Source organism: Colias philodice, chromosome 6 (assembly GCF_061535455.1).
Source record: "Colias philodice isolate Cphi_HAF_F1 chromosome 6, ilColPhil1 Martin Lab GWU primary, whole genome shotgun sequence".
Taxonomy (NCBI): Eukaryota; Metazoa; Arthropoda; class Insecta; order Lepidoptera; family Pieridae; genus Colias; species Colias philodice.
Window position 1 is genome coordinate 7076752 of NC_143091.1, and position 23636 is coordinate 7100387.

Consider the following 23636-nt stretch of genomic DNA (forward strand, 5'->3'; position numbering starts at 1 on the left):
TATCTAGACAGTTCACACAAGTAAACTATGCCTTTTATTGGACAGCTTCATTTTAATGAAAACTAACATAAATAATAAATTTCGCATTTTAATATGTACCCTAAATCACGACTTTACGGTTTATTTTAGTATAACATCCCTAGGTACGTAAGATGTTTTGTTTCCTTTTGCTTAGAAACTTCAAATACGAAAAAGTTCGGCTACTCGACAACAGAGGGCGTTAATTTTTGATAGATATAACTTTTAACCTCAACGCATAGAAATAAGGTTGAAATTTCATTAACGTTCATTCAACGCTTTAGTGATGTAAGACTTCATCAGCCTTGTAATCGATAGTTAAGTGATAGTTAACAAGTAAGAAATATATAGTTGTTGATTTTAATACAGTGGTAGGCTCATCTCGTGGGCCCACGGCAGACTGTAGGTACATATAGGTATAAGGAATAAAAACATGTTATGTACTTAAATATTTATTTATCTATATATACAAACTAGTATATACAAATAATAAAACAGTGTCTGTACATTATATATTAAAAAAAATGGAGGGGGTTTAGAAACTGAGAGTTTAAATTTGAAAATCTCGAACACCTGTTGCAGAACCGCGCCAGACCACCAAAAATTATAAGAGTTATAACAATTACTTAATGTACGTCTTTTTGTTGTGACATTGAAATCATCTTCTTTGAAATGTTTTTAACATATCCTACTATAGCCTGTAGGGAACCAATTTCTTTTCCCAGTCGCGGATATCCATTCGTCCTTAATGTCAGGACGGCGTTGTGGAAATCTACAAAGAATATATTTAACATAAAATAGTTTTGTCAACCTAAGCGAAGAATGTCCTTTATTGTATATTTAATTAATGTGATTCTGTATCGACAGTAAAATTGTCCGAAAATGATTGTATCGATGTACTTAGTTTAAAAAGTTATATATCAGTTATAAAAATAAAATAGAATTCAAATTAAAATATAATCCAATTATTCTATCAGTCGTCATATTACGCAAAAAAACATCGTATTACGATATCGAAAAATTTTAACACATCACATCACTAGCTTGCGACTATTTACTCTTTATCGTTAACAATGCAGTACATTGCTTCTTGTAATTGTCATTTGATAACATCTGGCCGTTATAACAACCGACCTGTCAGATGTTGACAATAGTAAAAGGCAATGTATAGCTAAACGTGATGAGAGGAACGGTTGACTGTGTCATTCGTATTGCTTGTAAATATTGTTTAATTTTAAGGAAAAACGGCAATATTTATAAACAAAAATACTTGCCGGTGAAATGTTATTCCTTTATTAGTATAATTACAATTTATGGAAGAATTTCCGCACTGGGAAATGCTGCAACACACCATGTTTACTCACGCACGTGTCAGAAACAACTGAACAAGCGACCACCAAGCGACGAACAGACTTGTGGAATGGTAACCACCTGAGCGGCGACAATGTCACGCGCGCTTACGACTTCTAGTGTCTTGTTATTTAGATTTCTATGGTTCCAATCTTAAGATATTGATTATCAGTTTTCAATGACGTCAATAGTGTTTTATTATTAGATATTATGTCAAAGAGGGTATACCTATATTGATAGGAATTTGATTTAGTACTTAGATAATAAGTATTCGTATGTATATCGACCTTTATCAATTGCGAGAACTCATACCAAGTGCTCAGTGCCGGTTTTAGCCTTACCAGCGCCCTGGGCGAGATTTATACGGCGCCCCCTAACTGCAATTCAAACCCATATGAAATAAATATAGTTTAAAAAACTAAAAAACACGCTTTCAAGACAGATACCACTAAAAAGTAAAAAATAATTATTACTCTAAGAATTAAACAATAATCAATACATAGTGTAATTGTGAAAAAAGCGTGGGGCGCTTTTCAAGAGCTGATTATACATGGCACCCCACGATTTTTTCACAATTTAGTTTTTTAACTATATTTATTTTGAATTTTTTAGTAAGATTTATGCTGAATAATGTCCATACACTCATATCTTTAATATTTTGTTACTTGCTTTGCGCCCGCGGCTTCGCCCGCGCAGTCAAAGAAAAACCCGCATAGTTCCCGTTCCCGTGGGATTTCCGTGATAAATCCTATCCTATGTCCCGGGGTAAAAAGTAGCCTATGTCCTTTCTCGGGTATCAAAATATCTCTATACCAAATTTCATGAAAATTGGTTCAGTAGTTAAGGCGTGATTGAGTAACAGACAGACAGACAGAGTTACTTTCTCATTTATAATATTAGTATGGATATGGATTATTTGTACTAGCTTTCCGCCCGAGCCTATAATGTAGCGATAATATGTAACCAATAACAGTCGATAATATGGAAACAAGTCCTAATGATGAAAATGCAGATTCAACTCAGTTTTAAGAATTGCATAACCATAAAACAAAAACGCTTCCCGCCGCCTACCTTTAAAATTACGCAACGGATTTTAATTCAGTTTATTTTAATTTTATTTAATATAACGATTCAAAAGGAAGGGTTGAGTATATCATGTATTAAGATTTTGTACAAATCACCCAAAATATAAGGATATATGTTGTGTACGTAGAAGTCGGAAAAAAATTAGGCGTACGGGAGCTGTCGACGAAAATGCTATCTAAACCCTTTGAGATATAACGAAATAATGTATGGTGGAATTGTGTATCAGTTACAGGTCTCCAGAAAAGTCAGTTATAGGACATGTCTATCTCTAAAGAGAACATACTAGTTATATCAATTTTATTACTTTAAAAAATTAGCAATTACAAAGTAGTAATTTGAAAGCTACAGAATTACGGTAATAAATCTTATCATTTTAAATACGTAATTAGCTTGAGTATTTCATAAAGATTATTTTTTCCTTTTACATCTTTCATATTAAATGAATATTTTTGGAGTTATAGCAAAATTAAAAAAATGCGTCACGCAATGATTTTCTGCCGTTGTGATACGAACGGCGCCCTGCGTCAGGCGTGCGACAAGTTGTGCATTATTACTTGTTTAGTCGATAATAAGATAAAAAAAAAATAATGTGAAGTCACCAATCCTTGATAAGTGTAAAAATTTTAAATTAAAACTGACCGTTTAAGAAGTCGGTTAGTTTTCGTAAAGAAATATTTAATCCTAGCCATCCTTATCAGGATAATAAGATAAATTCATGCAATTATTGTATTGTTACCGGGTTTTGATAAGTATACAAAATTTGAATAAAATCCGTCTTTGAAAAGTGGGTCAAAATCGAATCGAAGGAGAATTGGTTACATACAAACATATGTTTTAAGCTAATCCTGGCGATCCTTATCAGGATAATAAGATAAATTTATGAAATTATTGTAATGTCATTCACATTGATATAAAGGGGCGCCTGTTGCGCCCCTTTATATCCGGCGCCCTGGGCGGTCGCCCAACCGCGCCCTGCCCTAACGCCGCTACTGCAAGTGCTAATGGTTATTTAAATAAAATACTAGCAATCATAAATTATGTTTGTAATTTAGTACATCTAATCGCACCCCATTTAACGCCAATTTATATAATATTTATATAGATATCATTTATATAGGGCCAATTTATACAGATAGGATAGGAAAATTTCAAGATAATCTAGAGATATTTTATATTTAATCCAATATCTAAAAATCTAAGAAAACAATACTTAATCTTTTTTTGTTTTTTATTAATCACTTTTAATTCATTTCTTCATATCTATCAGTACATTTCGACAACCCTAGATCTTAGAGCATTAACATGGTTTAATGCTTTAAAATTCTAAGCCCTAGATTATGACTGTTTATGAGTGTATATGTTACGGCTAAAGGTAGGTGAGAACATAAACTTAAGATTAGCCGGCTAAACTTAGGTTTATTTTCGACGAGGTGTTAATGTTAGTTTGTTCTATCTTTAGCCGGCTAAACTTAAGTGTAACCGCAGGCCCGTGGCTAAAAATGTCGGGGTGGGTAGATTTGGTTACTATAATACATGTAAGGAACAGGGCGAGTGTTTTCTGGCACTTCGCCGGCTGCTGCCGCAGCACGCTCGCTGCGCTCGCTCGGCTCGTGCGAGTCTTAAGAGTTCTAACCTAACCTAACCTAGCCACCAGCTTTCTGCCCTGAGTCGGGGTGGGTAGATTTGGTTACTATAATACATGTAAGGAACAGGGCGAGTGTTTTCTGGCACTGTGCGGGCCCCTCAAGCCCTCCACCGGCCCGGCGCTAACCAAATCTACCCACCCCGACATTTTTAGCCACGGGCCTGCGGTTACACTTAAGTTTAGCCGGCTAAAGATAGAACAAACTAACATTAACACCTCGTCGAAAATAAACCTAAGTTTAGCCGGCTAATCTTAAGTTTATGTTCTCACCTACCTTTAGCCGTGACATATATATATCTAAAATAGATAATTTAATTTATTGACAGTATGATCATTTAATTTATAAGCCGCACCATGAGCACTTGCAAATCGATAAGCTTTCATTTATTAATTTCAATTTGGAATAATAATTACAAGTGATTCATTTTGTAACGAAGGAATGATTAACGAATTAATTTATGGCCATATATTATAAGATTTATAAAAAAATTGTTTGAACATTTTTCCATAATATGTTTGAACATCTTTCCATATGTTGTAAATAATCTAAAAGTTTACAGAAATAATTATCAGGTTTTGTCGTGGCTCTACCCTACATAATATCACAGTATTACCATATTGGAAATAATATTGTAATACTGTGATAATATCATATTTTCGACGAAATCAATTTCCTATATCTACGCTATTTTGAAGTATGAACTCTTGCAGATGAAGAAGAAAGTAACATGTCAACTTTCATTTCATTCCTTTTAAAAGCTTCGATGATACCTACGTCGCGTCGCGTGGTTAGCTAATATTTTTGACGTGACAACGTCTTATAATTCGATATAGCCGGCTGCACGCACGAAAAAACATGACTCATGCGGCGTTACCTCGCTCTGAGGCGTTCCATGTAAGGCTTGAAGTGCAAGCGAGAGCGCGGAACGAGCGACAAAGAAGCACAATCGGACATATCGTAGTTATGTGGTGGTAATTAGCGTGTGGAATATTAAAGGTTTATAATTTGGAGAAAAAATATTCAATTTCATTTTTTGTGGGCTTAGAATAAAAATTTAAGAGATTTTTTTATATAATACACTAGCGGTCCGCCCCGGCTTCGCCCGTGGTACATATTTACGTTTTCTCTACATAAAAACCATCCTCGTACTTCAAGGAATATATTAAAAAAAGAAGTATCGAAATCGGTTCAGCCGTTCTCGAGTTATGCGCTTACCAACACATTTTGCGATTCATTTTTATATATAAGAAAGAAGATATATTTATTCAGCAGATAATCGTATGACGTATCGACGTACCTATATTCCTAACCTTCAACACATTTAATGCCGATAAGAAATAAATTACTTTTTTTTCTTCATGTCAATATTTAAAAAACTATCCTCAAATAAATTGGTCTTTGAAATTATTGTTTTATGTAAAAAAATCCGTTAAAATATCAAATATAATATCACATACTTTACAATGGCTCAAATAAACCGCAATTTAAATTTCAATTTTATTTTAAATCTAATTTAAAGTCTAACATTGTTAACTATGTCCACCAAAATGGAGTCTTCAAATATCCATATCTAAAGAATTTATTGCATACAAGATTATTTATGTGTACAATAAATAGGTTTATCTTGTTATGATAGGCCAGTATAGGTACACGTGGCCATAACTTATCCGGTATTTTTAGAATGTTCGTTTTTATTTCCTTTCTATTTACACCTACATACTCCGCAAAATATTGACCTGCGCATCATTCAAGCATTCCTACTTCCTCTCATACTACTTTGAACTTTCATACTTTGTATCTAAATCTTCAACTTGTTATTTCGGCCACAATAATTATAATACTTTAGTTACGGCGTAACCTTTATTATGGATCTGGAAAATTGGGTGCATATCTCGTAATTTATATGGATCTTGAAAATTGTATGTGCGTTATGAACATTTCGTTTAGATAATTTTAGATCTCATTAGTTTTTTTTTTTATATTAGGTATTTACTCTATAGGCTATCTCGATTAGTTGGCCCTAAAGTGCCTATTTAGCACGGAATTTGGTAGATTTGTGTTTAAACATTATAATTGTTGAATCAGTAGTCTCGAACTTAACGATAGATCGGAGGTTCGAGACCAGGCGAGTATGCAGGAAATAAATTGAATTTTCAATTTATCTGCGCATGTTATGACATCACTGCTCTAAACAGTGAAGGAAACATCGTGAGGAAACTGACACGTCGAAGAATCAAAAGTTCGATGACATGTGACATCCGCCAACCCGCACTTGGCAGCATGGTGGATAATGGCCTGAATCCTCATAGAAGGCCCGTGTCCCAGCTGTGGGAACGTATATGGGCTGATGATGATGATGATGATTTTATATTTATAGTGGGTGTGTTTCTGTATTGGTCGGTATAATAACTTACCCGTTGATCCTAGCCATGTGATGTTTGGTGCCCTTATCCTTGGCCCAAGTGGCGATATATTTCCTCACGGCCCCACTGGAGGCCCCCACCGCCATTATACTTTCATACATCTTTTCCCATACTCGTGGTACTCCCATGAATCTAAAAAAATATGATTTTAGTAAAATATGCAAAAAAAAATTGATCTATCAATATCATTATTTTAAATGGGTTATATGGTGTCTAGTAATTATAAGCAGGTTTCTTTATAAATCTAATTATTTTTTGCACATTCAATTCACATGACTTTAGAAGGAAAATTTTGGTATTGAATTGAATTTTGGTATTGTTTTAAATACTTAATTGGTATGTCTAGAGAAACTTAGGTACCTGATATCCTTGCGAAAATTAATTCAATCATTTTAATGTTTATATAATACTTCTTATCTCGTGAGCAAAAACAGTTTAATTATATTCAATTTATATCAAAAATTTACCTAGTAGGTCGGACTTCTTTCAACGTTTGAACTAAACTTCCCTTCAGCGCGTCAGGTTGTGCGAAGAAAATAGGCACTGCGCTGCCCATTGTAATATAGATGTCCATTACCTGTACAAATTGTTATATTCATTATATATTGTGACATATTGTTCTTTGTATTAATCCATACTTTAATATTATAAATGCGAAAGTAACTCTGTCTGTCTGTCTGTTACTCAATCACGCCTAAACTACTGAACCAATTTGCATGAAATTTGGTATGGAGATATTTTGATACTCGAGAAAGGACATAGGCTACCTTTTATTGCGAAATATGTACCACGGGCGAAGCCGGGGCGGACCTCTAGTTATCTATATAAGTATTTATTTAAGATTATATCCGCATAGTTCCCGTTCCCGTGGGATTTCCGGGATAAAACCTATCATATGTGTTAATCCAAGTTACACTCTACATGTGTGCTAAATTTCATTGTAATCGGTTCAGTAGTATTTGCGTGATAGAATAACATATACACACACACATCTATTCTCACTAACTTTCACGTTTATAATATTAGTTTAGTAGGTTTTTGGTCAGCCATAACACAAGGCATTTGGTTTCCATACCACAAGCGGAAGCTTAGTATAAGATCGTATAAGGTCAGATCGAGCCGTGTGTGAAAAATGCCCTGAAATATAAAGTGAAGTCCCGTGTGGCCTCAGTGGGATATAGGGCAGATGTATTATTTATGTACATTTTTTTATCTCGTCACCAACGGGAATCGAAGCCAGGACGTGCCGGCTCTACGCTTACGCATTACCAACGAAGCGGTGAAATATTATTGTGAAATGTACTAAATGCAAATTATAATAAATTAAAGGCTTTATAACAGATTTAGAACGATTTAGAACGTGGTCTCGGAAATTTTTCGAAACGTCGAAATACATAATATCTAAGGTATCTATATAATATTTAAATGAGTAGATGTGAGTAGGTAATTAATCGCCTTTTAAATCCGTAACAGTCTTTAATTTCTAATGTAAGTTATACTGGTTACAACCCTTTCAACCTAACTGAGGAAAACGAAAGAACTGTCATTTTAGAGGTCAGTTAAAAATAATCCGGTGTTAAAGAAACAAGAGACAAGACAAAACTAAGGTAGTAAGAAAAGCCTTAAGCCTTAGAAAATATAGAGTTCGAGAAGTGTGCCTGTTTTATAAAAGCTCATTATCACAATTCACACTGTTTGTATGCATTTTCTGAGTAAATTTAAATTACAACAACAGAAAGAAGAGATTTCAATGAACAAAAGGCTCCCCAACGTTTTGCAAAAAACTCATATTTTGACGTCAGAATTTTCGATTGAAAATTAGGTTGTTTTTTTTGTATTAAGTTGAAATAAGGCTAAAAAATAAATATTTTCAATCAAATAAATTACAGTGTATTTGGGACATAATAAAGTAAGTTTCAACCAAATATCGTAGAAAAAATTTTTTTTGAAATAGATAAAAAAAACAAAAAACATGGTTATTTGAATTTTTCACCTAAATTTTGAGGTTACGTACATAAATTGTAAATACAATTAATGTTGTAGAACTTTTTATTACAGCTACAACTTTGTCATTGAACTTTTTTCAATAGGACTTGTAGTTTTGTCGGAAATCAAGATTTTAAAGCTAACCATTTTTTAGCTTTAAAAGCTCCGCCCTTCCCACTTCCCGAACTCGGATTGACTGTAATTTATTTTTCCTTTAATTTTTATCATATTCCCCTCCTTTTCTAATGGTTTTCATCCTTCTGTGATTTTTTTTGTTTCAAAAATTATCGGCACTGGTCTATTTATTTCCTGTTAATTGCTAATTACATACGAATATTCGAATGCCTAAAAGTGATACCACATAAATATCGAAAGAGAACAGATATTAAAAATTTTATTATTTTCAACCTAGAGCATTAGCCTATGGGTAGCGAGCTAATCTCGGTATACATTAAATTGGATCAAAACATGACAATTCAACCGTTTACATCTATTTCGTTGTATATAATTTAGTATGCCTATTTAAATGTATTATTATTAAGCCATTTATAATATTATGTATAATTTATAAGTCATTTGGATTATGTACTATGTACATTGACCTGCTGGTATTTTGGTGAGTAAGGTTAATGTTAAAATGATTATGCTTCCTTGTCTTATCTTAATTCTTAATTTTAGACAAATTAAGGTGAACTGGCGCTGCCGATTAATATAACATTTAATTTTAATCAGTCAACGATATTTACCCCCTATGATTATAGTATAACGATAACAACAATTATCAACAGCGAAAAGGCATCGGTATATAAAATGCAGTATCTATCCATCGAGATAGAATGTACGTAATATATCTCGATGTATCTATCTCATATTATGTATATTCAAATATACCGGGCGACCTTGCAACTTTAATCTCAATGTACCTACAACTTAAGGTAATTTATTATATTGTTATTTAATAAGCCAAGATAATTGTTGTTCGCGGAATTTTTTTACAAGCACTTCACTAATAATTCCACGATTTACATGCAACTGATAAATGGCTCAAAAGATAGGGAAGTTGCATTTTTTATTAGGTATTAGTATCTATGTTTATCGGTGGGAATAAACATGTGGGTATCATCGATTGCAATGGAACCAAAGGTCGATAGGATTTAGTTCACTATATATTATGTCACCGTAAAATTGTAAACACCGTAAGATTACAATCTAACAGGAATATATCCCGCTAGCTTATAATATGCAAAGAAAGTTTTCTTACACATTCCACGAATTATTTTTTGAACATTATAATTTATCGATGACCGTTGAATTGTGAAATTGGCCGACAATTTGCAATCTCGTGTGGTAGATTATAATGAAATGGTTTTAAGAATCTTACGTCATCACTCGACACATTTTTTATTTCTGATTTAACATTTTAACGATGTACAATGTTCATCCAAACTACTGCTGTAATTTTACGAAGTTCTATAATCCATAGACTATGTGCACATGTGCAAAAACTTTTACTTATAAATTGTCATCGTGACTAATTGTGATAGGTCATTGTGTGACAATTGCGTTTAATATCACCATACTTCATAGTCCCTTTTATTTCTAGTTTGAAAATTATGCATTGATATGAATTGAATTACTAAAAGATAAACATTGGATATAAAATTATTGGATGAAATGACGCTAATGTCTACCTACTTACATTATGAAAAGGTAACTTTTCTTATCAGTTGTTATAGCACAAAGTACGCACCTATCTAATAAGAATAATAGAAGAGAGTTCTATACAGTTGTAACATGACCTGAAGTAGGAAAATAAACAGATATTTTTGGTTTATAAAGGTGCTTTCTACGTAACAGAATAATAGTGTATATACCAAAAAATATATATTTAAATAAAATAAAATATCTATCTAGAAACTATAAAAGATAGACCTAACATAAAAATCCAGATTCCTCACCTGTGCAGCAACATGGCTAAGTGGCAGATAGGATATGACACGTTCCAAAGTTGGCTGGATATTGTCAACTCGTAGTGTTGCGGAATGCGCGTCCCATGTGAGGTTGTCGTGGGATAACATCACCGCTTTTGGTGGACCCACTGTTCCGGACTAGAAAATAATATGATATTTTGGTTTCAAGGCATTTAAATCTATACTAAATATTATAAAGCTGAAGAGTTTGTTTGTTTGAACGAGCTAATATCTCCTCCCTATTGCTCGGATTTGAATAATTCTTTCGGTGTTAGATAGCCCATTGATCGAGGAAGAAGGGTATATATTGGTAATCACGCTAAGACCAACATGAACGGAGCCACGCGGGTGAAACCGCGGAGCGCAGCTAGTGCATTATATTTCTTGAAAGAATAAAAAAGACGGGTTGCACTCCGGGAGTGCCGGCAGAAGTGAAAACTTGATTATTAACGTTGAGCATGTTTGATATTTTGGAATGGTATCCGTCTTACGCTTTTTCGATCAGGTCACGTGTCCTGACGCGAGTTTAAGATTTTATACCCATTACAGAAAAAGTGCTCAACGCCGCTAAAGAAGTTTTCACTTAAAAAAAAAACAATTATATTGCTCTGGTGGGATCACCGGGTGGCCGAGTAGCTCAAGGTGTCGCCCCAGATTGGCGGACGACGCGGGTTCGAATTCCTCCTCGTGATCGATCTTTTTATATTCTTTAAAAATTTATAGATAAAAATATTTTTTTTAACGATTTTTTTATTAGTATGTACTTTATTTTTTGTATGAATTTGTCCTGTTTGACATTTTGTAGCAAGTATTATACTTAGGAAGTTAAAAAACATTTGGAATATTTTTTCGTCAATATCCGTAGTATAGGAATATTTATGATGCGGAAAAAAAATATACGAATACAAATAAAAATTTATAGGTATCGACCTTGCCGTCTATCTACTTAGTCCAAAATGGCAAACATTTTCCAGTAGTGGGAATTGAACTCTGATCCATTGGTTCGATATTCAGGATCGCTAGCAATTCCGTTTAAAAAAAATAGTAAAAGCAAATTTGAAACAAAATAGTAAAAGTAATGGCGAAGGCAAAGTGTGTACATATTTAATACTGCAAAAGATCACAATGTTACTAAAACTCTTATATAAAAATAGGACAGATAAATATTTATTGACTCATTAACCATCTGAACCATTTTAAATGCCACCGTATAAGCCAAGTCAATACACCTACACAGTATGACCACAATATACAGATACGACGAATGACGTAAAATCGAACCACTATTTATTGTCACAAATACAAAGTAATGGATAAACAAATAAATCTTTAAATACAATACACGTGTGAATACTTACGGTATAAACTAACGTGCAGCATTCGTTGACGGAAATAGTCTTCAGTACGTTGTCTAATTGCGTGTCTGGCTCCTTGGCGCCTATCTCCAAGAGTTGTTGCCACTGGTGGTTAAATTTATTTATTTGTAGGGTATTGTTCTTTATTTTTGGGTAATTGCGCGTTATTGGGATTTTAATGGGTAAAATTATCCTAAGCCTAGGTACATTTATGTAGTCATACAAAAAATCATCAACATGAATTATGACTATGACCTTTACATTAACAGAAATTCTATTTTAATTCTAACCCCACATAGTACCAGAATAGTACCAGAATAGGGAAATAGGAATCCATACTATAATATTATAAATGCGAAAGTAACTCTGTCTGTCTGTCTGTTACTCAATCACGCCTTAACTACTGAACCAATTTGCATGAAATTCGGTAAGTATAGAGATATTTTGATACCCGAGAAAGGACATAGGATAGGTTTTATCCCGGAAATCCTACGGGAACGGGTTTTTCTTTGAAAACGCGGGCGAAGCCGCGGGCGGAAAGCTAATATGAAAATAAATTATTATGCGAAAATCGTATGCAGTTAAATGAAAACTACAAACGAATACAAATAGACAAATAAATATACTTCATATATTATTAAGTAAATATTACATACAATATACAACAAACGTGTAGGTAGATAAATAAATAAATCTGACTAAATGTCAGATTTTCCAAAATTTTCGTACAATATGTACTATGGTTTATGGATTCGTAACCTGTGAATACGAAGCCATTCGAAAATTATATGATTATACAACAAAAAACTTTGCTAGCGCGATTCAATTCTTCTCAATAGCGTGTAGTAGCGACATCTATTTTCACTGACCGAAGCTACTTGGTACTCGACATATCATTTTTCTCTGAGATGATTTTAATTTTTCTTTAAATAAAAGTGTTCTTAAATGTATATCCAGGTGCGCGTCCGCGAGTTGTACATCGCGATGCAGCGTTGCCCTTGCCCCTTACATCCACGAGATGAAGGAGCGGCTGCTTGGCGCGCCAAGTGCCAACAGACGGGGTTGAACGCGAACGCGACCAGAGAGAGCAGAGCGAGTCGCCGCCGCCGCCCATAGACCCGCAGGTCGGCACCATCGTCAAAGTGAAGATCATCCATCGTCATTCACTGTTTATTCTATTTTTTAATTTCAAAGTTCTGTGCTATCTGTGTCATGAATTTAATCACAGAATTTAATACATGGTTCAAAGCGAAAAGGAATAATTTAAAAATAAAATTTTATGCATTAATCAATCAATAATCAAAAAAAACAAAGTGTGATTTTATTAAAAAAAAAACCGGCCAAGTGCGAGTCGGACTCGCGCACCGAGGGTTCCGTGGTAGTAAGTTTAAAATTATTAAAAAAATATATATTATGTGATGTAACTAAAAATTTTGGTTTTCGTAATTTTTCCTTTATCTATGCTATAAGACGTTGCTTCGTACCAAATTTCAAGATTCTGAGTTCACGGGAAGCACCCTGTAGGTTTTGATTCCCTTGCAAGTGTCGAAAATTTGCGGCATAAACGGCTGTATCTTTTGATTGCGTTGGCTTAGAAGTTTGATTTTTTCACAGCTTCAAGGGACAGTAGACTTGAGTAATTGATATAAATTTCAGCTTCATACCTCTACGGGTTCCTGAGAAAAAGGGTCTTGACAGACAGACGGACGGACGGACGGACGGACAGACGGACAACAAAGTGATCCTATAAGGGTTCCGTTTTTTCCTTTTGAGGTACGGAACCCTAAAAATGTTTTGGTAGGTGTATTGCTTAATTTTTGCCTGCTATAATTGTCCAACATCTATACTTCTATAATAATATTTTATATGTTGTATGTTGTATGTATGTATGGTTTTCACGCATAAACTACTGGACCGATTTCAAAAATTCTTTCACCATTAGAAAGCTGCATCTTCACTGAGCAACATAGGCTATATTGCATTTTGAAAAAAAATAGAGATCCTTACCAAAAATGCAATAATGTAACCCAAGGTGTAAAAAATTCCTCAATAAAACTTCTGTCATCGCGTGCGCTGCGGAATCTATTGAAGATAGAACAAAAAAATGTTCTACGGTATTATAGAATGGATCAATATCTACAAGAAAGTCCGCGATACCATATGTCCATCTTCAGTAGTTATGTTACTACAACAACTTTTTTACGTTTTTAAAGTAAATAGAAGTGCCGACAGTAATCAAACCATGTTATCCATACACATATATTAATCCTTATCCCATTAAATGATGTTTTATTTGACTGTTTCAATACCAGCAAAATACTTTTTAAATGAAAAAAATTGGATATTCCATTCAAAAGATATAACGAATTTTTAAAAGTGTCAATCTACAGAAAATAGTAGTGATCCATTGAAATGTTACATTTTTTAGGCCTGACCTTGCATTTTTTAGAGGACGCAATTTTATTTTTTTGATGTGTAGGGGGGGTCAGTGTGAAGCTAAAACCAAGTTTGTTTGGGTCGCCACCCTTGTCCCATGGCCGCCATCTTGAAAATAGCGGTTGAAATGGTTTTAACGATATATCTCTTAAACTATTTATCTGATAATAAAACAATGTAACATTATTTGTTGCAAATTAAATTCTCTACAACTTTGATTCAGTAACTTTTTGTCGTAGAACTATAAATAAAAGAGTTATAAGCGAAAATGTTCAGAAATTACAGCTATTTATATTTTTCAATAAAACTTTTTTTTATCATTTTACGAAGAAATGATATAAGACTATTTTTGTAGATTGTTTTTCGAGGAACAACTTTTATATACAACATTTTTTCATTACGTCAATAGCTAAGGTTTTACAGCGCTCAGAAGTGAGTACTATTTTTCAGTAGTAACTATACATAATAAATTGGCTATTGGCTCTTTTCCCAGACTCCACAACAATGGAAGCACACTGCAGAACATTTCAGCCCTGCTTTTCGACGTAAAAAAAACGCACTTCCAGACTCTACCTCCTGGGTTGTGGGGAAAAGATTCAATAATTAATTATTAATAATATTGTAAAATTAATTATTAAAAATATTATTATAACAAAAATAAAATAATTACTGGTGACAAATTATTATTAGTACACACATATCGTATTCTGTATAGTAAAGAGTACTTAAAATAGTACTCGCTTCGGAGGGCTGTAAAACCTTAGCTATTTACTTAATGAAAAAATGTTGTAAATAAAAGTTGTTCTACGAAAAACAATCTACAAAAATGGTATGATATAATTTCTTCGTAAACTTATAAAAAAAAGTTTTATTGAAAAATATAAACATCTCTAATTTCTGAACATTTTCGCTTATAACTTTTTTGTTTATAGTTCTACGACAAAAAGTTACTGAACCTAAGTTGTAGAGAATTTAATTTGCAACGAATAATGTTAACATTGTTTTATTATCAGATAAATAGTTTAAAAGATAATATATCGTAAAAACCATTTCAACCGCTATTTTCAAGATGGCGGCCGTGGGACAAGGGTGGCGACCCCACAAACTTGGTGATAGCTTCACACTGACCCCCCCTACACATCAAAAAAATAAAATTGCGTCCTCTAAAAAATGCGACCCCAAATGTAACTTTTCAATGGACCATAGGTATACTGTTCAATACAATGAGCAGGCCGTAGTGCGGGACGGGGTAAAGGTGATTTTCAAATTTCATGTGATTAAAAATTAAACCTATAGTCCGACCTATAGTAGACTTTTCACTGTCACGATATCGCTATCGCTATGCGGGTAAAACCGCAGGGCATTGCTAGTAACAAAAAAAAATTAAAAAAAAATAGAACTATGAATTAATCATAAAATCAATAAATCAATCACTTTTGAAGAAATAAGCTCATAAAAGTTCCCTTAGCATTCTACCAATTCAGAAAAAGAAAAACTTTTTATTTTCCTAACTAATTTGATTCTTTTTGCTTACTCCGAATGGATTTCTTTAATCAAATTATCAAAACTTACGCTGTAAACCCCCGGTATCGAAGTGTCCACAGTCCCCTCCCATTGCACAATCGCCTTCAAGTGCTTCAACCGGCTCTGTATGGACAATATCTTCTCTAACTGTTTCTTGTCCTGTACTGCGCAAATATTCGCTCGAGACGACTCGAGGCAGTGGAAACACGCTTCTGCTGAATTTGTCGTGTATATACCGGCTGCGTATCCACTGAAATTTTATTATTATTATGAATATTGTTTTCGGTAAAGAAGATTCTTCTAATTTAAAAAAATACATATTTAATTTTATAGCATACAAATGCTTTAAAAGAATAGAGAGTCATCCCGCGTCTTTCATAGAGCGAAAGACGAGGGGTTTGAATCCCACTTCACGATCGATTATTTTCCATTCTTTAAAATGTTCTCAAGATTCTTCTGTTTTATTCCTAAAACATTCCTGTAACTATCATAATACATGATGTCAGATTTGAAAAGGACTTTGAAATTGATTCTCGCACATGGTGGTTTCAGGAATATTCGAGAATAAGACAGATGAACTATATTTTACTTCATAATGTTAGGTCAGACTTTTATAGGTCTTGTGGACCCTGAAGTGAGAACAAAGATGAGATAAAGGACTAGATTCACGTGAACATTTATAGGTTATCTGACATCTTTTCCTAATTCGCTCTACGGCTATCGGTCTATTTATGTATTTTGCTTGCATTTGTAGATTATCGATTTGTTGTGTAATTAGAACATAACTTTGCAATACTCTATAAATATGTTCTTAGTTAATTTAACGAGAAAATAAAAAAATGTTAAAAGGTCAAAATTTTTATACAAGTTCGCAATATGTTCGTAGGCAATTGAGGAAATTATATGTATATGGTTAAAAAGATAAGACAAGTTTTTGATGACACATAAGCGAATAATAATTTTAAAACATTCGCGGCGGTAAATAGAGTTATCTAGTCTTAGATAGTAGAAAAGACGTTATTGCCCCAATATATTATAGATAAACATATTTTTATAGATTAGGTATAGGAATATAGAAAATATAATTTATAACACAAGAACGCGTTTTACATTCACTGAAAATTAAAATAAAATTCTTACCCGGCATGGATAGCGGCCAAATCTGCTATGAACCATTCTTCAGAATTGAAGCCAAGGATACAAACAGAATGACATCTCTCTAATCCTAGTTTTAGGAAAGCCTTTGCGATTGTTCTGACTTTGGCTTGGTATTGTCTGCAATAAATTTGAAAAAATTATTAAAGGTACAATTATCTTTCCTTCAAAAAATCAACGCAGCAATGCTGATTTAAAATGAATGCACTTGGATTTCGGGACTTTTCTTCTGTATCTTTTGAGTCATTACAAAAAGATAAAAGTAAAATATTGATATGTATTTATTTTTAAATTCACAATCCCTAATAGTTTGTTATTGGATTACATTGATAAAGCAGGTAGGTATATATGTACGTATTTTTTCTTGTAATTATACTTAGTACTTACATAAGAGTTACGTGGAAAAAATTGGCGAATCAATTTTGATTACATCACTACTCGTTTATGAACAAGCTATTATTAGTAGATACTATAAATAGAATAAAATAACCGTAATCAAATTCCCAAGAAGCATACAGAAAAACCGATTACAGATATCGTATCGATTTTGAATCTGTAATTTCCGTTCATTTTCGTTTAAACATCTTGGTAATTGGTGCGAATGAAAAGCATAAAAATATCGTACGATTGTTTGACTCAATAAACCGTTTATCAAAATTATTTATTGAGTCCTACAATGCGATTAGTAGTGTTGGAATGAAACTTCTTACATATTTGAATGCGTCAACAATTTTTTTAATTCAATTATATTGCACTTCACGTGACTTCACACACTCGATCTTTTCTTACCTGAACGTAATGCTCTCCCATTTGCCATTACGTTTTGTGAACAAGGCTTTCTCATCGGGGTACCTAGCGACTGTTCTACTGAGTAGACCAGGAACTGAAATTGGTGGTTCTGAAGCCGCTCCCCGTGGAGCTATCCGTAACTTGACGTGCCCACCCGGGGTCCAGCATATGTATTCATCTGCCGGTATCACTTGATCCGGCCCTGATAACAGGATATGATATAATGATGATCAAAGTTTAATTGATTAGTGATGGTAAGATACAGATAAAATCATATAAAGAGATATGTTATTGCATTAAATGTGTAGATAAATTGTGTAACAGTGTAACTAATGAACCATTATTATTTATGTAAGTTATCTATAGGTAACAATAAAATTATTCTGAGAATCCGGCGCATAATTGCTACTACAAATAACAAAAGGGAAGCATTATTATATTTTTTATTAAACTCAAATGTTTTAGACATTTTTGTATGAATCCTCTCGTACTCGTGTATATTATTTCAAATGGCAAAATTCTATTAGAACAAACAGGATATAGCAGCAAGTACGATGTAATAAACTTCCTCAGAAATATTTACCTTAACTATGACCTATGTTATTGTTCATCAAAATGAAGTGAATTACACGTTTCTGTGTGTTAATATAATATTCATTTTTTACATTAATGAGCTATTCAAAGAGTTGTTTATAATGATTGAATTTGAAAAAATTGAATTTGAATTGAATGTGAATTGAATGTGAAAAAAAAAAAACAAGCAAACAAACAAGTGGCAGTATTAATGTTAAGTGGGTATGATTAGTTTTTTTGTTGTGTTGTTTAACATTCTGAATTATTTGCGTAATCTATCAAGTAGGTACTAGGTTTATTTATGTGGAAAAATTAAAAACAACTTACCATTTAAATATTTTTGATTGTCAATTCCATTGGCAACGAGCATACTGCTAACTTTCTCTTCGACTCCGTTTTCCACGCTAATTGGTGACTTATCCTGATGATATAATTATACTATTACAAGTGTATTCTTCATAAAAGTTTCTGACAAAACATTACAAAAAAATGGTGTTACGTCAATGGGTGCAAAGCGACAACGAAGATCCAAAGCGCGATTCCGACTGCTTTTATAATAATTACATATTATTTATCTGCAGTTACACAGTTAATTCTTAATCTTCTGCTTATCATCAGCGGAGATATGTAGAGTGTAGATGTACCTACCTATGTTTTATCGTATGCGACAAGAACATAATTTTTTCCTTATTTCTCAATTTTAATTGATTTAAAATACAAATAATATGCCTATAACGATCCTGCTGAATAATATTAATTTCACTAATATTACGTGTAAACCCGAAAATTTTTAATAAATTATGGTTGTGTGTTTCATAATATTTTACACAAAAACCACTGAACGGATTTTGATGATATGTACTTAGCATATTATTTATCAGACTAACAAATTTTCATGGCACAAACATTCATCCCCAATTTAATCCTCTGGGGGTAGAATTCATTAAAATCCCTTCTTAGCGGATGTCTACATCATAGCCCATAGGTATTCGATGTCTTGATCTGGGATATCTATCTGCATGCCTTTGAATCCGATCGGTTTAGTACTTAGGGGCTGTGGGTTAATAGAACCAGTCAGTTAGTTACCTTTACTTTTTATATACCTACACCCGTTATCCGCGTAAAATCAAACTTAAATAATGATTGTTATTATGTAAAACAAAGATGTTTTGATAGTTCTTTGTTTTTATTGTTAGAAGATGTATGTAAACACCATATGAACTATTTGCATAGTAAGAATGGCGTGACTTTTTTAATTAAAGTCCTATTGTTTCGAATCGATCCTTCGTTCCTGCCGTGAGAAGATTTCATTATAATTTATAATAAAATTACTTAGCATTTGTAGTTAATGTTTTATGATAGATAATTATTTTTTATTACGTAGGTAAATTTGAATACGAATGTAGTCTATTTTTAGTTTTACGTATCGAATAACCTACCTCTACCTAAAAAAAATTCGTGGATTTTAAGGAAAAACACAAAATTAATTTATTTGCATGTTATTGTCATTCATGTTCTGTATCTATGAAATGCTAGTTCCAGAATAATCTTACGAAGATTTAAAAGAATTATTATTATTATTACATAAATTTTGTTTTGTGAGCATATCTGTGGGATTATTTTATTCTTTCGATCTAGTTCTATGTAGGTACTCTGCGATGAGAAAAACTAGTGAGAATAACCATTGTTTTAAAATTAAGTCATAATAAATTTTAATTCAATTATGTTTATTTGAATCATTGATAACGTCAGGACGAAGCAGAAAGATAGATAACTTTCAATGAAAGTCAAAGGTCGATTGAATGTTAATTTTTAGGCATATTATTTATTAATAAAAAGAACAGCAATCTGTTGTTGCCTTGTGTAACTATAAACGGAAGTTTTTAATCATCTGCAGTAGGTAATGATTAATATATCTTCTTATATATATAAAAATGAATCGCAAAATGTGTTGGTAAGCGCATAACTCGAGAACTGCTGAACCGATTTCGATAATTCTTTTTTTATTATATTCCTTGAAGTACGAGGATGGTTCTTATGTAGAGAAAACGTAAATATGTACCACGGGCGAAGCCGGGGCGGACCGCTAGTTCATAATACATCTTAATAACGCCCTTTAAGACTTTTTTAAATTAAAACAATTCCAGGAAACAATCGCTATTATATCATGAAAGATATCATAATTTGTTTATGTTAGTTCATATCTTAAGCATTTAATAAGGCAATATAAATGTAAGCTCGAAGGATCAAGTAGAATTATTTTGATAAAAAAACTGACCACTTTGAACGGTGATAACGTGTATCTACCTACAAGAAAAGAGTTGAAAACCGTTCCGAATTCATTAGCAAATACTAATAACTAAAAGTGTTAATTAATCTAATTTGGTTGAGATGATGTAAGGTTCCTTTTCTTTTTTCTATTCATAATGTGTGAAATTACTTTCTTAAAAAGATCTACCTACTACTACCTATAAAGGACAATAAGAGCTAGCGCGCACGAGCAATTTTGTCTCCGCAACTATTTTGTCTCTCCACCCATGGGCTAGTATGAAAGTGCGCGCACGTAGCGACGCAACTCCCCATACAAATTGATGGGAGAGACAAAATAGTTGTGTGCGCTAGCTCTTATTCTAACTTCAAAGTATATATTACATATATTATCTGTGGTTCTTAGCAACCGCATTTCAGAGGAAGAAATAATGTTATAGGTATTATAGATAGTCCTTCCTAAGTTGTAGTTTATTTATTTGCCTTGTAATCTTTGAACAATATAATGAATATTAATAATCATAGTTTAAAAAAATAGTTACTTAATAAATAAATCTATCAGAAACTGCTTTTAAAATAAATTTTGTTAAAAAAACAGTCTATTAATAGAATTAAAACCTAGCTAATAAGTAAAAATTACATCTTAAACTTAGTTTAAAATGTAGACACGTAAAAATATGTTTCTTCGTAAACTCTACCACAAAAATGCATCGGCTCGCTTCGCTTAAATCGTACTTTAGCATTAGTATTTTCTTCTTCTAATTCATTATTATAGGTGATGGGATGACTATAGACTGTAGCTTTAAACTTAAATGGACGATAACAAGGAGAATATAGCCGATAAGGAACGTATGTTTTTGCTCAAGGTATAGAGTTTTTGACTCTGACTCTACCTCCATTTAAAATTGCTTTAAGACTCTACATATTTTGTAGAACAAATTTATAACTAACTATATATGCACTACATTTAATTAATTCAGAATAAAAAAAATAACGAAACATTTTATGTTATTTTACCTATTTATAAAACAGAGCCGTGTTAGTATACCTCGTCCACTTTCAACAACAGCACAATAAATTTTGCGATAAAAAAAAAATATTAAATTAACCAGCAATTTTAATTTATTACAATTTAAATTCTCACTGCTATTCTATATTTAGTCTTTCTTCTTTCCTTGTCTTACTCTACTCTTTAATTCTTGCTCACTATATCTATATCTACATCGAGTTGCCAGGAAGAAATCGCTCACGAGCGATAAAGCCGCTCTTTGTACATCTCTATCTTAACAGCTATGTAATAAAATTTATTACTGTGTATGTATAATAAAGAGTATTTCATTCATTCATTCATTCTATATCTAATAAAATCGATAAGATCTTTAGCCTACAAAACACATTCACTTATGAAACACATAATCTCGTTATCTGTAAAGAGTTAACGACTATGAAGGTATATTGACATACAGCTCATAGCTGAATTTACCTATTATGTGTATGTATGTCAAATGATACAAATATTCTGAAAAAAATCATAATGAAAAATCTACAACCGGTGGGCATATGAATATTTAATTGTTGCTTTAAAGGGATCAAAAACTCATATAGTGAGTCAAGCGTTTAATGTATTTTTAATGTTTTGATTGACAATAATTATATAATAATGATATTCTTATTTGAGGACCATGTAAAGTTTAACTACATTTTGATAAAAATCATAATTACATAATTTGAAATTTCCTACCAAAATAGCAAGTATTATCTTTGCAACCTTGCTGCGAATTTGTAACCAGGAATTAAAATTTCTGCAATAATCTCCGATAAAAGATAACACAATATTCCATTGGCTCTCTTATTCAAATAATATGGTTATGTTTCCTTAAGCTAAATTAATTATAAACGTAATTGTGCTGTTAAACTACTATAGTATGCTTGAGCGTGCAAATTAGTTGTAATCACAATATTAATATGTGTTAATAATAAACGAATTTTGACAAAGCGGTCAGATAACGGGCGTAACGGGTTTATCACAGGTACGAAAATCGTACGACAGTGACTGTGACGCAAGTATAGTGTCGTGCATGCCTCGGACGAAAATAGTAGGTGAAAATGCACAACAACGACGCTCATAGAAGTGAAAGTATACAGTTTTTTTAACGTTTTAAAGCTTTTATCTTTAACACGATGCTTATCTGCTGGACCTTTTGACACTTTAAGAATTAAGATCACTGTATCCATGTACATTTATATTTACACTGCTTTTATTCATGTATAAGGAAATTACTAGTTTAAATGTTTGTGGTTATTATCAATACACTAATAAACGTTAAGAATTACTAGTAGGTACCTTTAATATTACCTAATATTATATAAAATATGATATATGTTATTATTCAATAGATTTTAACAAAGTTTACACACCTGTAAAATTTAAAATCACTAGAATTCAATAAATAAACGATCACTGATGAATAGGTTAATCTACTTTTTATTTGGAGTTTAATTGAAACTGTTTACTTTTGCTCTACGTGTACTTTGATAACGTAATCACGTGCGAAACGGAACGCGGAAAACTGAAAACTAGAGTTTTACAGCATACTGTATAACGACCGCGACGGCACGAGTACGCCAGCCAACTGGCGGCTTGCCCTATCACACCACTCGCTGGTTTAAAGTTCACTTACAATTTAACAGTTTTCCTACTTCTAGCCTTTGGTTTAAATGTTGTTTAAATAATAAATAACATAATATTGTCATTTTCCATTCATGCGAGTTTCATGAAAATGTGTTATTATTTTGTACATACCCTAGCAATTTTCTGGGCACGATCTTCGAGCATGCCCTAAGGGTAGCATGCAGCAATAAGATGATTGTTTATTTTGATCGCTAAGACCGACAGAGTTCGAGGTCTGCACGTCTGACTTGATATTTCACTTCGGACTTCTGATAAATAAGTGAGACTTCGCCTATCAATGCTGCATAATTACGGCATTTATGAAAAATTCCCTTTAATATAGTTAAGAAATAATCTAATCTGCGAGCGTCATTATATTTTAATAC

The 23636-nt window shown here is 32.7% G+C and overlaps 1 protein-coding gene across 3 annotated transcripts in view; it reads right to left on the reverse strand.

The window, feature by feature from the left end:
* The window catches only part of LOC149487808 (long-chain-fatty-acid--CoA ligase ACSBG2-like), a 28326-nt gene extending 4896 nt beyond the window's left edge, over positions 1-23430 (reverse strand). For 2 of the 3 annotated variants that reach the window (XM_089696519.1, XM_089696518.1), the window contains exons 1-9: positions 23383-23430; positions 18639-18732; positions 17739-17940; positions 16935-17069; positions 15843-16044; positions 11838-11939; positions 10468-10617; positions 6991-7100; positions 6515-6655 (exon numbers count right to left, since the gene is read on the reverse strand). In XM_089696519.1, the coding sequence (XP_089552645.1) occupies positions 6515-6655; positions 6991-7100; positions 10468-10617; positions 11838-11939; positions 15843-16044; positions 16935-17069; positions 17739-17940; positions 18639-18732; positions 23383-23415 (1169 nt within the window). In that variant the 5' untranslated portion in view covers positions 23416-23430. Of the gene's footprint in view, positions 1-6514; positions 6656-6990; positions 7101-10467; positions 10618-11837; positions 11940-15842; positions 16045-16934; positions 17070-17738; positions 17941-18638; positions 18733-22997; positions 23230-23382 lie in introns of those variants that run through there. The other variant, XM_089696520.1, reaches the window with a different exon arrangement.
* Positions 23431-23636: the final 206 nt, after the last annotated feature.